The 18,256-nt window shown below is 32.3% G+C and overlaps 1 protein-coding gene across 2 annotated transcripts in view; it reads left to right on the plus strand.

The window, feature by feature from the left end:
• Nucleotides 1–17,810, plus strand: part of LOC113512165 (protein piccolo) — a 36,500-nt gene extending 18,690 nt beyond the window's left edge. For both annotated transcript variants that reach the window (XM_031909156.2, XM_031909158.2), the window contains exons 3-8: nucleotides 1,747–1,995; nucleotides 7,156–7,259; nucleotides 8,086–8,289; nucleotides 8,756–8,838; nucleotides 8,948–10,920; nucleotides 11,327–17,810. In XM_031909156.2, the coding sequence (XP_031765016.2) occupies nucleotides 1,770–1,995; nucleotides 7,156–7,259; nucleotides 8,086–8,289; nucleotides 8,756–8,838; nucleotides 8,948–10,920; nucleotides 11,327–13,203 (4,467 nt within the window). In that variant the 5' untranslated portion in view covers nucleotides 1,747–1,769 and the 3' untranslated portion in view covers nucleotides 13,204–17,810. The remainder of the gene's footprint in view (nucleotides 1–1,746; nucleotides 1,996–7,155; nucleotides 7,260–8,085; nucleotides 8,290–8,755; nucleotides 8,839–8,947; nucleotides 10,921–11,326) is intronic.
• The last annotated feature ends 446 nt before the right edge of the window (nucleotides 17,811–18,256 follow it).

Genomic DNA, 18,256 nt, shown 5'->3' on the forward strand with positions numbered 1-18,256 from the left:
TACTTATACTCTTAATCAAATTCATATTAAAGTTCCATTGGAAACTATTGTTAAAAAGAAATAGTTGATAGATTGATTAAAATAAATTAACGAAGTTCATACTTCACCATAATGGTACATATAATACAAAAATATGAAATATGCGACAAAGCTCAATCAGATCTAGTAAAGTTTGTTAATAAAATGTTCCAGCCAACCGGCGCCTAACGACCTATCTCACCACACCCAGACAGATGGTCTGATCTTTATTTGATCATTCTCTACTAACGAGCTCTGTTGGTATATTTGATAGATATCACAAAAATAAAAATAGATATGTTCACGACTATAATCGCCAATAGGGTAGTCAGAGACATTTGTCAACATATTAAAATCAAATATGACAGTAGGTGAGCCTACAATCGTCACTCGGATTTATTAAGTTTATTTGTTCTAGATTCAATTCAATTTTATGGTATATGAATACATTTTGTTCCTCCACAAAGAAAAACAACGAACTCAATTGTGACAAAACCAGTTATTATGATTTAAAAACTAAACTACTTAACCAATTTTGATGAAATTCTTATAAAACCGATCTGAAAGTATGTCCTTTCAAATAAAAAAAATAATATTTCAAATCGGTTTATAAATGACGAACTTCTGAGGCAATAAATACAAAAAAATACAACTGAAATAAAAACAATTTTTTATGTCGGTTAAAAATAATAACAATAATCATTATTAAATATTTTTACACGTCACCTTTTAAGTGTATCGAAATACCTGTGTTAGGAAACTCCAGTCTTCCACGATTCCTTATAAATGCCTATATATGTATATAAATAATTTATATTGTATTTTTAATAAGTTAGTTATGATAATAATTCTATTGAAAATAAAATTAAATAAACACATTTCTGTGTCTATAGAATGAAATTATCTAACTTAATTCTATTTTTATAACTGTAAATCTATTGAGTCCATGATTGCAAATAAACAGTATTCTATAAAAGAAAAAAGGCTATAAAAGACTGCATTGTTTGTTTGGTTGCTATTTGTGCAGAACAATCTAAGACACGAAGCTCTGATTTATAGCTCTAGATTTACAACGAAGCTATTTTACTAAAAATAGCAAGGTGCAGTACCTACTTTCCTATTTTTAGTAAAATACTCTAAACCAAGTTAGATAATATTTATATCATCTAATTGTACCGTTCTAATTAATATTACAAACGTGAAAGTGCATGTTTTTGTTTGTTATTTCTTGGTATCTAAATAATCATCGTGATATTACCAAATGACTACAACATGGGATTCTTTAAAATAGTGTGTAAAGGTTTCTTCAGGGTCAGCAACACGCACGTTATGGCCCTAATATGACAGGCGTTTATAGACTACGGTAACCACTTATTATCAAGTGGTCCGTGTGCTTGTTTGCCACTTCAGATTTATAAAAAAATACTATAAATTAATAATAATATAAATAAAGACTATAAGAAAGAGAAAAGAGAAAAAAAGAAATAAAAAAAGAGACCAAATAGGGTTCACGTCAGGCAGGCGGCCGATCGTAAAACTATAAGCCAAATCTTTTTGTAATATGGATAAAAACATATTACGCCGACTCCAAATAATAATTGGGTTAAGGGTAGGAAGATGATGATTATAAATAAACAGTATAAGGTAGTCTACTTATTTCTATTAAAAATCGGTTAATTGATTGAAAATTTCAATTTGTTAGTAATTTAAAAATCACTGTAATTTCAGCGCGGTGCAATGGCGGTGCGGTGATGGCGGATGGAGGCGCGGGCGCGGGCGCGGCGGCGGACGCGGTGGCGGAGGCGGAGACGGGCGCGGTAGAGTGCGCGGCGCGCGGCGCGGCGCTCGAGAGGGCATACGTCCACGATGTGTACGAGCAAGCTGGCGAAGATGGGGACGAATCACCCAGAGCCCCAGCGCCTGGCGTGCAGGCCTTCCTCTCCGACCTCGATCCTGGAAGTCTTGTTTGTGATGTCGGTTAGTACATTATATTCTATTTTAGTACAATCAAAGCATTATTATTATAGTCTATAAATAGTAACACTGAGGCACAATGGACCATTTAGATCTTTCTATCCCACTTGGAGTCTAGTACATTTCTTCTTTATTCATAGCTCTACAAACATTGGATACGATAATAACTTTAGTATTACTATTTAAAATAGTGTTATTAACATAATAAATGCGAAAATATTTGTTTACTCCTTCACGCAAAACTATTGAACGGATTTAAATAAAATTTGGTACACGGATAGGTTATATCCTAACTTAGTACGTAGTGTCCTTTGTATATGTCCTGATTCATGAATGCGGAGTCACGGGATACAGCTAGTATTGTAATATAATGTTTATCTGTATACTCCTTATATAATACTTCTATGTATATAGTAAGATAGGTAAGTACCACACGTTTTGCACTATGGCAATACAGATTAAAATCTAAATTATTAGCATACTTAAAGGAGTTTTGAAAAGGTAAAACTAAGCTTTATTTTTAAGATACATAAGTCAAAAACCCAAAAAAAATTAATTTAATATTTTGTTAGTATTTTTTAAAACAAAAAGCCTCGATTCGGAATTCTAGATGATTTAAAGAAAGTACACATAATAGATAAGATCTGGTCAAGCCTAAAATTATTAAAATATTTTTTGCATATTGAAGATGCGAAAAGAATTTCATTCAATCAGAAACTATGTAATATTACGCGTAAATGTAACACTGCAAAAATAAATGCTCGAAAATAATTTATATCCTTTATGATGTTACTGGCCATCTCAATTATTTACTAAGACATAAAAATTGCAACCACTAATTAAATAATTCCCATAAAGCCTTAGTTAGGTACATACAATTAAAAGCAGAAAATTGCTATAGTTAATTATTCAGGCGTTCCAAAAATAACTTCGACCTTAGTCTGTTTTTAGAATCCTTCTTACTAACAGTTATTAATTAATGACTTTCACAGTAATATGTTATTGATTTTTATTCAAATCACTCTAATAGGTATAAATACCAACCTCTGGATGTTGTTTCCTTGTACTGTAAAAATATATCGTTCTTGTGATATAATTATGAAACTATTTTGTTTAACTTAAACGACTTCCGAAAGAAGAAATTAATAATTCTTTTGTAGGTTTCGTTACATTACGAAGTACGTCGTAAAATCTAAGCAGATTTTCACAATTCTTTATATTTTAACTGTAGAAATTTAAAATTTGAAGCTGTACTTTTTTGCAAAGCTACAAAGTACTTGTTGCGAAGCAATATCTGCTTGTAAATACGTAATTTTACGTTGCAAATTAAAATACTTTTAATATAATCTTTACGAAAGATTTTATCAAGGAACAATGAAACCTTTAATGTGTGTGTGTGTGTTTACGACTGAAAATATTGCTGACTTTAGTCGTGATGACTTTTTGCTGAGCAATATTTGTGGATCAAAATCTTATTAGGCATATCCTGTTTGCGAGTCATTTAATTTTATTTATAAGCCGAAAAGTTTCTAATGTTTGTTATTCATATTTAATATTCATCGTTTAAAACTCCGTCTACTACACAAAATGTGATTGTGAAATCGAAAATCATATAAACACAACCCTATGACTATAAACCGGCAGCATCTTACGTATACAGTACAGTATTGTAGGTAAACAAATATCATCACTAATATGAATTCATAGGGCACGATGTAACGTTAATGAATCATTCAATGAAAGATTCATTGATATTGCGTCGTCACAAATAGCGGTCAAAGTGACAAGCGACAGCGGGTTTACTGTCCGCCTACAGCTGACATTTAGGATAATTTCATGCTTCATTTAGCTGGGAAAACAAAGCCTGCGGATACATTGATGTTAACAAAAAGGCGTGGGCGGCGGCGAGCACGCTACAAACAATCCGATGCGATAATAAGCCCGAAAACACTACTTACCTCAATGTGTAGGATTATACAAAAACATAATTTGTACGCTCTCATGAAATAAATAAAAAAAAACTCGCTATATGTATAAAATGGTTATTGTAGGTAGGTATACTCAACTTTACAAAACATAGTTAATTTAATTTTGAATTTACTATTATTTGTTCCTGAAGAATACTATACAAAGGTTATTTCTATGGATATACTAGAAATGCTACCACTAAGTAACTGTGATGAAGAAATTACACAGTATTTCAGTTTTAAGGGTGGGATAAGGCAGTAAAAGTACGTCAGCATAATATCATAATTTCAGGATTGGCAAAGCATGAGGAATACCAAGAGCATCGCAGTGCATTCTGTACTGTCTAATTATGTCATTAGAGAACAATTATTACATTACATCAGAAGCGCTATAAAAATAATGTATAAAAGAATAAAATCTAATTTCAAAGTCAATTAAACATCGTGTTTGCTCGACTAAAGCTTTAGTAGCTTGTTAAGTGTGTAACAGGATATATTTGATATTTTTATTACAGCGTGCTCATCCACGTGCGCAATGGTTTCTTATGGGTGCTTTTGTAATTTACCGTAGCACGACACGATATTGTACTTTATTGTAACGCTATATAAGTATCTTCTTTCTCGTTTCTTCATAATTATAACAATATAACGTTGTCACTTTTTACACCGTCGTTCTCCAAGCCGTACGCTTTTCAGCCATTGATACAAATTTCTAAATCTTTGTTTGTCAGGTCGTCTAGACTACATCAAGCCATCGTATTAGTACTTTTTTCATTTTTTCCTTCCATATTTCCAATAATTTCTGTATTTTTCTTACTATATCTATAGGAATTTATATGATAAAAACGTAAAAACTTTGTTTAAAGGCGTTAATATCTGAAACTTTCAGTCTCAATTGAAAATTTTTCGTGAATTTAATAACTCATTTGTTAAGAAAGGTTATAAAGTAATCAACATTACGATATGACACCAGTTGAAGCCGCGAAAACAGATAATGTCACAATATAACGAGAGAGCTAAATAATAATTAATAGTATAAAACGCTTATATAAATATCCAAGTACCTCTACGATACTGTCATGGAAAATTAGAAACGTTTCCATAATAATTGAATATTAGGACGATGAAACCTTACAAAATCGCGTTATGCTATAATAAATAATAATAGAGCCCAATCGCCCCCAGTTAACTGATATTTGCCATATTTATCAAAATTAATATCATAAACACCCACGTTCGTTTTCCTCATTTTATAGATATACCTACTTTAGAAAACCAGCGCGCTACCCACGATATGTTTTTCTCGAAAACATGCAAAAAAAATCGGAAGATAATTATATTTCTTATAATGTCAAAAGTTAATAGAGTTAGTAGGTACTGTGTTGCAACATTACATAATAATAACATAGTAACCTTATCAGGCTATTTAACATGTTTGCGATATCATATATTATGGTACATAGTTATATATGTTTATTAATATTGTCAAAGATACCTACAATTTTTTTCTGTAATAAATTTATCTTATTGGCGCCCAACGTGGGGCAGTCTTAAATTTATGGAGATTGGTAATTTAACACCACACACTATATATATATATATATATATATATATATATATATATAATCTGGATCAACATAAATTAAAATTATGAAATAAATTAATAAATAGTAATATTTATTTATTTATCCGATAATTTCCATATTCATTTCATAAAAATATTCATGAAAATAAATGTTTGCATTGAACTATAATTGAACCCACACCTGGACCATTATTACTATAGATACATAATTATGGTTCACATATTATATAATATATCTAATTACAGGAAAATACCTGTTAAACTTGTCTCAACATTATAATGCAGCATCGGAATACCGAATTATAATCATGACATTTATAAATTATGATTTATTGTCGAGAAATACATATAGATGATACCAAATACATAGAAAAGTCAAGGCAATGATTTATAAATTACGGTAAATTATAAAATTTGAATACAGTTGGAAATGTCATGGGTGAAAAATTACCTTAAATGCGATCCTATCTACGAGTTTAACGTCAATACTAAGGTGTAGGTAAACAAGTAGACACGTCATTCATTTACCATAATACTCATGTTTTTTCTAGGAATACTTACTTAGGTAATACAATACTAATAATACAATACTAAGAATCCTTATTAATATTATAAATACGAATGTCAGTTTGTTTGTTATCTCTTAGTGGCTTAATGAAATTTTACATAGATCAATGAACATATCACTTACATATCACACATATCACAGTAAAAGCTTGTAAATTATAATAAATATATATAGGCATTTCCAGTATTTCTGAAACTGACCTCATTAAATTATTCCTAAGCCAAACTTGCTAGATATTTCTTTTAAAAGTACTTCAGTAGGTCGCTGTAGTATATTTACTATATCAATACTTCACTATATCATATTTTAAAAATGTTTGAATGCACGAATATAAATAAAATTTTATAAATAGATAGAACAATTATACTAAATTAACATATATATATTGTTTTAATAAAACTTAATATTTTTTTTATACAACTTAGAATTACAAACAAGCTGACGGCCCACCTGATGGAAAGTGGTAACCGTCGCCTATAGACATGAGCAGTACCATGAAATTATTCGACTAACTGACCAGACCATAAAACATTCATTTTGTGTCAACCGTTAACTGTCCACTGCTTAACATAGCCTCCCCCATAAGGAGGGCTTTGCCAGTAGTTGCCACGCTTGATAGGCAGGTTGGCAACCGCAGTTAGGCTTTAGTGATGTTTTAAAAGAGACGCTGCTGTCCAGCCTTCGACCATTAAATTTCTTTACTCGCCTCTTACAACACCATCGGTAAAGGAAGGGGTAGCCTATTCTATGCTGGGACCATACCGCAATCTATTAATGTTTAATAATACAAATCAGAAATTGTTTTATAATTTAATGTTCTGATTCATTGTCAGTTTCATTTAGAGAATTATTCTTTGATAATTTCAACAAAACTTATGTCCTACTTAAATAGCCCATAACAATTTGTTATAGCCGTTACTACTTAGTCGATAGACTAAATAAGACAATGATACGCTTAATGTTAAATATATTAAGATACTCCTGATATTTTCAATTATTAATTTTTTAAAGTAATAATGATAATGTTTTTTTTTTTTCACCAGGGTGTGGCAACGGCAAATATCTAAGCGTGAATCCGTCCGTATTCTCGGTGGGCGGCGACCGATGCACGCGACTCGCGGCGCACGCGCGACATCACGACAATGAGGTTAGTTTTGTTACATGTTTACATATTTTTTATTTGACAAAAGTGGCAAGCAAGAACCCATTTTTTTGGTTAACTTATGGACGTCTGCTATACTAGGAGTAATGCATGTGCGTTACCAACATTGAATTTTAATATGTCCTTTTTAAAGAACCCCATAGTCCCTGCAGTCTCTATGAAAGATTCGGCAGGGAGGTCATTTCATAGCCTGTATGTTCGCGGGAGGAAAGTCCTTCAAAATTTAGGTTTTCAATATGACTATTGAGTTACTTTCATTGGGTGGAAAATGTAAAAATCACATTCCATTATTTGATTTTTTTAAAAAATATTTGATTGTGCATGTTATTAATTTTAATTGTTAGTTTGTAATGAATAAACTCAAAACCTACTCAACAGATTTTAAAAATTCTTTCACCAATTGAAAGGTGAAAGAATTTTTAATCTAATAATTTATCAGCGAGTAACATAAGCTACATATTGTTTTCAAAAATTCTATTTACCCTTGCGAAACCAGGCTCGATTGTCAGTATTTTCGTTAATTTTTATAAGCTTTAATATTTTTTATAAATTTATAACTATAATTTTTAGTTAGTATGGTTCAATATTTCTGTTCCTTACTTCGTAATGTTTTATTTAAAAGTGCACGCTCTGAGCACATTAACAACTCAAACAATCGCACAAAATTTGACATAAACGTAACAATATAAATAATTAAGAACATAGGCTACTTTTATCCCGATCAACTAATATTCTAATAAAGCCTACAAAAGCACGAATAAAAACTAGTCATAAATAGATGTTCACGGAATATTTTTCTTATTTTGCTCAGGTGGTGGTATGCGACAACTTATGCTTACCGTTCCGTGACGAGTCATTCGACGCGGTGCTCTCGATCGCGGTGGTACACCACTTTGCAACCGTGGAACGTCGCGCGATGGCTCTGCGCGAACTGGCGAGAGTCACCAGGATCGGTGGTCGACTATTACTCACCGTCTGGGCCATGGAGCACGAGGGAAGGAACTTTCATTCACAGGTTGTTATACATTTTAAACCTAATACACATTTTTTGTACCACTATAATGGTTAACAAAACAAAGCCCGACTGATAGTTACAGGTTACCAAAGCCTACGAATGCATGCAATATTTTTCTATACATTGGTAGATCTTCTGCGTTAACTTGGTTACTCAGTTTATTGTAATCACAAATATATTACGTTCATATCTTAGCAACTCATTAATATTCCGTAGCTGGGCAAGAGTCTCTCCCCAAAAGACGATATTAGCCTGTTATTACCGCGATGCCCATCTCTACATGAATAAACGCCTTGTAGATACAGTTAAACTTAATAATACGCAAACATTTCTACCATGTTGCACTTACAAAATTTTTAGTATATCTTTAATTTTGATGTCATTAACTATAGTAGATACATCCTACTTCAATCATAATTAATATTTATTAGTAACAGTTATGCCAATTTTATACCTTTAATTTTAGGACGTGTTAATTCCCTGGCACCGACCAGCCACTTTATGTCCACCTACACCAACGCCGAGATTTCTCTCTGTCGATCATGATCCGTAAGTATTTAATTAATATACTCATATTTCCATAATTAATTTACCATTTTTTGGTATACATATTAACATATTTATAAAACTATAACAAAGCCCATTTATCTTTTTTCAGTAACGCCGAACCGTGGAAAAGTAGAGATGGATCACCTGGTTCATCATCCCTTTCGTCGCCCAACGAAACCTGCTATTCATTCGTAAGAAGAGCACTGCAGCGACTAGCTGGTCGACGATCATTTTTGCCTTCTTGGAGCATGGGCGCTCGAGTTCCATCTCGCCCCTGTACCTCCCGCCCAGAACCACCAGCTGCAGATTTACCTATTGAACTGCGGAGATTAGACGAAGCCGTTCCACCACGATTGATTACACAATCTTCTGAATCATCCACTATGAAGTCAAGAAGCCTAACCGATATAGCGGATGTAGAACGTCGAGCACTCGTGCGGTCACGATCTAGTCTGCCTAGCCTGGTAATAGATGAAAACGATCCACCCCTAGAAGAAACCCCAGCACCCGAGGTTAACGAGCCACGTAAAAAACCGCGACTTGTTAAACAAAAGAAATCCATAAACGAAGACGACGCAGATGAAGATCTCGATAAGCCTACTGATATGAAAAGTCTGGTCGAAGAAATGCCTAATTTCAAGATACATACCTATAGATTGCAATCCAAGAAACCTGGTGTATTCAAACAAACGTCACTTAATGAAGAGCTAATGTCTGTCGAAAGATTAAGAGAAAAAGAACGCCTAAGAAAAAATATACAAAAACAAGCTTCATTAAACGAAGAGTATTTATATCGAAGACCAGGAGCATTAGACTCAATTCGGGACTCGATATTTTCTACATCTGCGACGACTGCTAAAAAATTTCAATCACTAAAAAACGGCCTCACTAGTAAGTTCAAAACGTCTACAACGAATATAGATAAAGTAACCGTGTTTGTGAGAATGCTTCAGGGCTGGAAAAATCACGGCCCGGTGCCAGAAGTTCCTACTCCTAATGATAATAATACAGTAAATGAGAAAGTTTACCCGGAACGACGACATTCTAAAGAAGATGGATCAGATTCATCAAAAGACAGCAGTCTTCAAAGTGATACTAGTGTCGATTCAGAAGATAGTTTTGCATCTGTGATATATGTTCCTAAAGCTGATGGATCTGGAGATCCGCTATCACCTACTCCTCTTTCCCCTGGTCCAACATCTCCACGTTTAAAAGTCTCTTCAGTTCCGACCTCTCCAAGAATGAAGAGTTCACCAGGACTACCATCGCCAAGGATTAAACAAGCTTTCCCATTAATTCGTCCACCAGCATCACCAAACGCAGTTCAAACACCAGCGGCTGTTAATAAAATATTAGTAGCTCAGTACAGTTTAAAGAATTATTCTACAAGTACGGTGGGTACTGTGCCCTTGAAACCTCAATCTAAGAGCCAACCAAATTCGCCACCAAAGTCAGAATCCGATGAAAATATACTAAAACCTGAAATTTTATCTATAATAAATAAAAATATACCTGTGGAAGTCTTCGAAGAAATTGATCCGATTCCTCCTATAAAAGAAGAAGAAGAAACACCAACGGAGATAACAAAAGAACTAATTGCAGAAATCAATAAAGACATAGAAGAAATACACAAACTCACAGTTGAAACTAATCAATTGAAACCAAGAGTAGTACTACAAGACGTAAAACCATACCCAAAAATAACGTTACAAACAGTGGCAGAATTACCAGAAATACCACAATTTAAACAGAAAGTAGCGAACAAATCTCCTACAAATGACACTCTAGATTCAAGATCTGTTGAACGTAAGAGAAAAGAAAGAATTCGACAAATAAAAGAAATGTTAAACAAAGGAATACCTCCCGTAAATATGAATAGGAGGCAACACTTCCCAATAGTACGCACAACAGGTAAAGCAGAACCCATTGCAAAAAGTCGCCCTACATTAATGTCGTTAGAACTTTTTAATCCAGCTACAGATGACATGGACAGCGACTCAAGTGGGGTATCTTCACCAGACTCAGTCGACAGTGTTATAAGTGTTGTGCCTGACGAACTCCGTAAAACTGCAGTAGAAAAAGGTATCTCGATAATTACATTATTATTTGGTATTTTTTTTTTTATATAATTTTCAAATTAAAACAAACTAACAGTCTGCTTAGTAGAAAGTGATAACTGACGCCTATACCTACAATAATACCACAAAACTCACAAAATACATTGTCGCTCAGCGATGCTGTTCCTAAGGACTAAGGTTTTATGCTTAAAATTAAAATAATATTTATTTTTAAATAACAATTTCATTCACATGAAAAGATTTGCTGAAATCACCTATTAGAGACATGTTGTTTAAAATTGTTTTTATCACTATTTGTACTATAAAGAATAAAACGTTATAAATAATACCGTCTAATATTTCAAATATAATCTTTATACTTAACATAGTATTGACAAATTAGAATTTTATAACACTTATTTATATTACAGATTTGCCAACCCTTATCTTAGAAGAAAATAAAGAAGAACCGACTACAGAAAAAACTCCTTGTACCTCTACGGCACCACAAAGTCTCATTGAAGCTGCAGCAGAGGTAGCTCATTCCTTAGACGAGGCCTGTGAAACAGTCATTCAATCCAGTCCTAGATCTAAAAGACGACAATTGGAAAAACTTGAAAGTGCTGACGCAATCGCTATTATTCAAGGTAATTCGAGTAGCAGTAGCAGTAGCTGGAGCCTGAACAAACTCTCGCCCGGTGATTTGAGATTATTGGAAGATAAATCTAGATCTCAATCACATACTAGTTCCAGTGGCAGTTCTTCCAGTTTAGAACGCCTCTCACCAGGAAGGAGATCAAAAGATCGTTCGCCGAAACAAGGTAGTACAAGTAACTCTACATGGAGTTTAAATAGGCTGTCTCCAAACAGGCCAGAAGGCCGATCTTTAGATGAGAACTTAAGTAAAAGTCATAGAAGCCCTACAAGGCTCCCATACGATTCAGTGTCAATATCAAGCACAGATTCAGAAAAGTCAATTTCAAAATCTGAAAGCTTCAATAGAATACAAAATGAACCTTTAATAACTTGTAAATCAGATATGTTAGCAAAAGAAGATGATTGGGTAACTAGTCAACAGGATAAAAATCAACATCTAACAGAATTTGCTGAAAAACTAAGTGAAAAGTTATTGCAAGAAATAGACCAATATTCTAAGCGAATAAACGAAGAAGATTTTGATTTACCAAGTAGTAGTAGTAGTGAAAAAAGCATCTCTCTCAGATTAAAACGTGAAGAGGAAGATAGAAATACACAAAAAATACTGGACGAACTTTCAGACAGCTTACAACACTTAGAAGATCCATATATTAATAAATTGAGCACTGAAATGCAAGGTTTAAATAAGCTGAGCGTTGAAATTCAGGAGAGAACCAAATATATAGCATCTATGAATGATACACAAGAGACTGATATCAACAAACTATTCCCTAAGTGTGGCACTAAATCAAAAAGTAAAAAGAGATCAAAAGATGTGGATCCAATTATTAATAAATACAGAGAACTAAAGAAGTCTATGAAAGTCACTAGCGATGAAGATATATTCCTTAACAATTGTACTAACCTGCAGTACAATATAAAATCATTAATAGATGAAAAATTGCCTGACACTGAGATAAAAAATCCGGATGATGACAGTGCCATATCATCAACTAATGGAAACCCTGAAATCACCATCGATTCTGGTGCTTATGACACTAGTCAATCCCTCGAAACTGGATACTCATTGGAATCAGAAATTAGTGTAGACTCTCTGTGCACTAGCACTGACAAAAGATCCTCACTGAAAGTTGGACAATCAACTGACTCCAGCGATTTAGATAAAATGGAAATAAGCCCAGAATCTATAACATCAAGATCAAGTACAAGTACAGCACCTTTAAAATCTGGTTTCTCAATAGAATCAAGCGACACATCTGCAGGTAGCGATTGGAGTAGACGAGATAAGACAGGGAGTACCGCTTCTCTCGGTTGCGTTAGTTTGGCTTCACTACCATCATGCAGTGAATGTTCTAAAGACAGAAAATTACTGGAAACCCGTTCATCATCCGAAGACACAGCTACGATACCGGCTGTTCCCGCTCGCGCTGTACCACACGCACCACTTCTTCCTTCTTTAAGTGACGGTTCAGACAGCCTACCCTCAGAAGGAGGCGCGGTCACTTACCACAGGTATTATCATGTGTTCAAGAGAGGAGAACTAGACCAACTGATAGAGAAATACGTGGAAAGTCTTCATGTCGTATCTTCGTACTACGATCAAGCCAGTTGGTGTGTGGTAGCCGAAAAAGTACAAGTGTGGACCATTTAGGTTCCTCAATATTTATCAGATTAGGTGCATTACTTATTTTGCAGACAATTACAATGTCTTGCAAAAATAATAAAATACTTGTAAAATAAAATGAACATTACGAACAAATTGCCTAAGTACTGTCATAAGTGCAGTGATTACATCCAAGTGACCTTCCTAACAAACTCTTCGAGTGTTAAGGACATATTCATGCAAACGGATCTTATAAATGGTGTTAAATCCAATGCGAAATTGCCAAAAGCTAAGCTTTTGTTTTTTAATATATTCTAGTCACTATACCAGTTTACTAGTTGTTACCTCTATTGTAATCTTAAACTTCGTGCCCATCTATAAACGCAGCTAAATGGGCGCTATTCAAACAGTAAAATTTAGTAAATAGATTATATTCCAAAACTAATAGTAGGTACATCTTGAAAGTATGTAACATGATAATGATGGATAACATCCTTATAATAAAAGACAATAAATAACGGTGTGAATGTATCGAAGATAAAATAAACATTGAATTATTATAGCTGAATAAGTATATCGCATAAATTTTAGTTACAGTTGTATAAAAGTGACAGAATCATTAATATTGTAATATGGTAACTTGTATGTAACTTGTTGAATAGCGTCGAGAGCTGCGACATCTACTGAGGGCATTAGTATTCTACGCGAGGTAGAACTCGTGTATAATGAAAACTAAGAGCTTTAAATAGTGAAAATTAAATATATTGTATTATACTTCAGTGGCTCAATATAATGTAAGCTATTCGTAGCTTATTTACTATAACTAACAGTCATGTTACACCTTCGTAATAAAATCTGTGTTTATCTTTATTTGTACCCTTTTCCGAAACCAAAAGTTATAATATTCTAAGTTCTCAATAATCATGTGTTGGTACAAAACAAATGTTACATATCTATATAATAAATTGTGCTTATCATAAATTATAATATGACAATAAAGACTCTAGTAAATTGTTTAAATAAATACAGATTTATTAAAATTACATTTTTTAATAAAATGTTAATTTTGGTTTTGGAATACGGTATAAAAACTTTGTAACGTTCATTAAAATGGCAGCTATCGTTTCCAATATCCTGAGGTGGTCTCTCATACAAATATTATATGTAAATTGTGTATGGGTCCATGATTGTTTCATTAATTCAAGTCGCTGCATTACATGTATATTTCATACTAAATTCGGACCATTTAGTGATGTTAGAGTTTTTAGTCGTCGTAGTTACATAACGAACATTCCCCTTGCATACATACATATATAATACTTGAAAGTACAAATACATACATAAATCAAAATTTCAATACTCAATGTATGTACCTACCGACCTACCTATTTTAAGTGTACTTTTAAAAAATGTCTACGCCTTAATAAGGTATTAAAATTCTCCTTCCGATTATGTATAGAAAGGCAATTTAATATATATACCCCATTAAATATTCATTTACTCATGATAATATTCTATAAAATTTTGTTATCTAAACGTCTCTGAAATCTTCGTCAAAATCAATCCATCGTACCTAAGTGAAAAATAACGAATTTTAAAAATTCTTTTTTATTGACGTATTAGTTAATATTAAGCAAATTAGGTAAGTTAACGCGATATCACATACCTTACAGTAATAATATAAATAGTAGGTACATAATTATCTCACACTAACACAGGACTATTGTAAAATAATTCGGTGAACAATAATAATGACGATATTGCTTACGCGATAAATATAATTAATGTTGGAAAAAGTATTCGGTATTGTAAATAATCGCTATAAGTACATATATGAAGCTATTAGAAAATAATTATGTTATCAAGAAATCAGTGAGATTAAAATTAATATATTAGTAATAGTGAATCATGAACACATTACTGTAGGCTTTAATATTACCCGTTATACGTAGGTACAAGAATCTCAAACAAAACAAAGTATGTTGACGGAGTATATTGAGTCTACACATTATGCTTAGTTTCGCATTGTCATTAGAATTGTACGCAATTAGTAAATACTAATGGAAATGTAGTGAATAGGACAAACTAATATATTAAATGCACAACCGTTACTATATTAATTTAAATCTGTATGTAAGTCTTCATTGTGGGCTGATGGGGCAGTGGCGCTTGCAGCTCAATGAATTTTATAGCAAAAAATAGATTTTAAAATATAATATAATCTATCCATCTATCTAAGCCAGACCTTTAACAAGGTCCGCAAAAAAAGTACCTAGTGGAAAGGTCTCAGTACAGACAACTTTGTAACTCGTCCAAACCATATTTACATAAAAAAAAGTATTTGATACCCACATAACTATAAAAAATATAGGACAAGCGTCATTTAGCTAGCTGTTTTAATAGCAGTTTAAAATCTAAAAGAGATAAATACACAAGTCAAGCAAAAAATAACAAATTTGCATTTACAAATTTAATGCGAACGTATAAAAATATTATTATGTATTCCTTCCTTCCTTCTTATACTAGATTCGCATTATATAATCTTTCAAAGATAGTGCTGAAATCGACCGTTCATCTAAGTGATAACAACTAACAAATCGGTTCTGCCTACACCCTATCTGAGATTACACACATGAGTAACATTCCAATGCCCCATAATTCAACATACCTTTTTTATAATATAAACAATTAAAATGTATCATAAAATAATTCTAAATAATGTATAGAATGACTATAAAACAAGTCAGTAGTTATCTTAACACATAATTACAAATCAATTAAATTATATCAAATCTCAATTAAAAAATGAACGTTTATCAACATATCTATTATTGTTTTAATCAGGTTTATTGAACTGTAAGCGTCGAAATTACATGTTAACCTTAAAAGCAAAACATTCCGCGTATAGGATATTCAATTACGGCTAAGATTTTTGTAATAAATACTATTTCTTTTGATTAATTATATTACTTGCCTGTTAGGCATTAAGTTTATTTCAATTGGAAGTTGTGAAGTTTCTAAAGCATATCACTGCAATTTGTGCATAGAAAAATGTATAATTTTCCTATTTTTGTATATTGAATTGCATATAATTTTGATAATTTATAAACAGGGTGTCACAGTCACAAAGGTGGGAAGAAATGTGCACGTAGAAAAAATAGATATTATTATGGTACTTTATTCTCCATGTGACCAAACTGACACCAAATTATAAAACGAATATAATAATTATTTATTAAAAATAAGTTATATAGTTTCAATTTATTCATAAAAACGTGAACGCCCCAATAAACCTGCTTTATAAATTAGGCATGTTTTGTCATCTTTCACATTGAATTTTGGTTGAAAGAGATAAAACACTTGAATAGCTAGATTTATTAGACGCTCGTCGTTTTTATGAATAAAATAGTTAGGCATATTATGTTCAGGGTTATTATTGTGTAAATTAATTTACTTTAATTTAGTAAATCAATTTATGTGTAAATATATAAATTTTATATTGCTGAAATATTTCACATTGGCTTAATCTGTGATATATAATAGAAATGGCACAGACCCTATTAATTTCTGATCTAGCAATTACATATCTGATATACTTACCATTTTCATTTTTTTATCAAATTCTTAAAAAGTGTATTAATGAATGGATATTAGATAATACTAAATTAATATCTCTTTACATATAATACCTAAAAATCGAATAGTTACTTTGACTTTATGGGACTGTGTAATGTTAATTTTTAGAACTGCCTGATATTACATAGATTTGCTACTTTTTTTTTCATTATTAGCAACATTTAAGAAGATTTATAGTAAAATTGTAATACCACAAAGTAAATAGAAATACATAACTAAGGATACGAAACAACGCATGTTTAGGTAAGGATTTAAAGTTGGAAACAATATAGAACGAATTAATTAATAATTTTATTTGACAATTTTTATTCTATATTAATTATAAAGTTCACTGTATTTGTAACAAGTGTTAAAATATTATACGATTATGCAGTTCCCTATGTATATTGTATGCGACTGGGACGAAGAAACTAGCAGATTTTCTATCATTACTGTAATACTAGTGACCAATGTATATATCTTTCTTACAGCAATTATTCATAAGTATTAAAACCTCCTATAAACCTATTTGAACTATTTGAATGTTTTGTTACTGTCTTTCAACTTGAGAGTTTAACGCAAAAGAATAGGACAGAACACTTTAATATAAAAAAGTGGTTTATGGATCGTTTGACGCTTTTATGAATAAGGCAGTTGTGTATACATACTTACCTATATTAAATACTAATAATTTTATATAACAGTACTAATGTATGAAATGTTTATGAATTAACAAACACTTACTTGAAAATTTCCATTTTTGAATCAAGTCATTCTTATTTTAAAGATTTGAATTCTTGACATTTGTAATGTTTCGTTTATTTTTTTATTTAATTTCTACCGCTGGCTTCCTGGTCCCGTTGCGATATTCCTAACATCCCAATTTTTACGAATCATCGAATCACGTTCACTTGCGAATACTAACAAACGTGGTGTAATGTTAAATATAACGAAAATACAGTAATACATTGTAAGCTTACGTACTGTACCTATACATTATACTAGGTGACAACCTTCACAATAAAATGAAGACTTCAAGATCCACATTGTTTTATTTCAGTGATGATTTTTTTTTATTTAATACCTACCTACTACAAATCACCGGGGGGAAAGGAATTGTTAGTAATGGAGACTAAAAATCCCATTGCTAGCAATATACCCAACCAGGTCGACCTCCTCGTGGTTCCCCCTGGAAACTATCATGGTTAATTCCTGATGAATTCATCAAGATGGACTAACTGGCCTGTTTTCATTCTCATCGTTCACCCTTCACTGGTACTCCGCTAGCGTATCCCGTTAGCGCAGGCGGGGTTACCATTCCATTTTCGTCAACAAAAAAAAAACTAGAAATCACCGCAAATACGAGTATAAACAGATAGATACTTTTTATTGTTTCCTGCAAAAGATTACATGTATATTATTCTTTCTACATTTCACTTTACCCCTGTTAATATAACATTATATGTACCCGCGTAAATTAGGATAA

This window comes from Galleria mellonella, unplaced genomic scaffold (genome assembly GCF_026898425.1).
Source record: "Galleria mellonella isolate WM207_F2 unplaced genomic scaffold, CSIRO_AGI_GalMel_v1 utg184, whole genome shotgun sequence".
In the NCBI taxonomy this organism is placed as follows: Eukaryota; Metazoa; Arthropoda; class Insecta; order Lepidoptera; family Pyralidae; genus Galleria; species Galleria mellonella.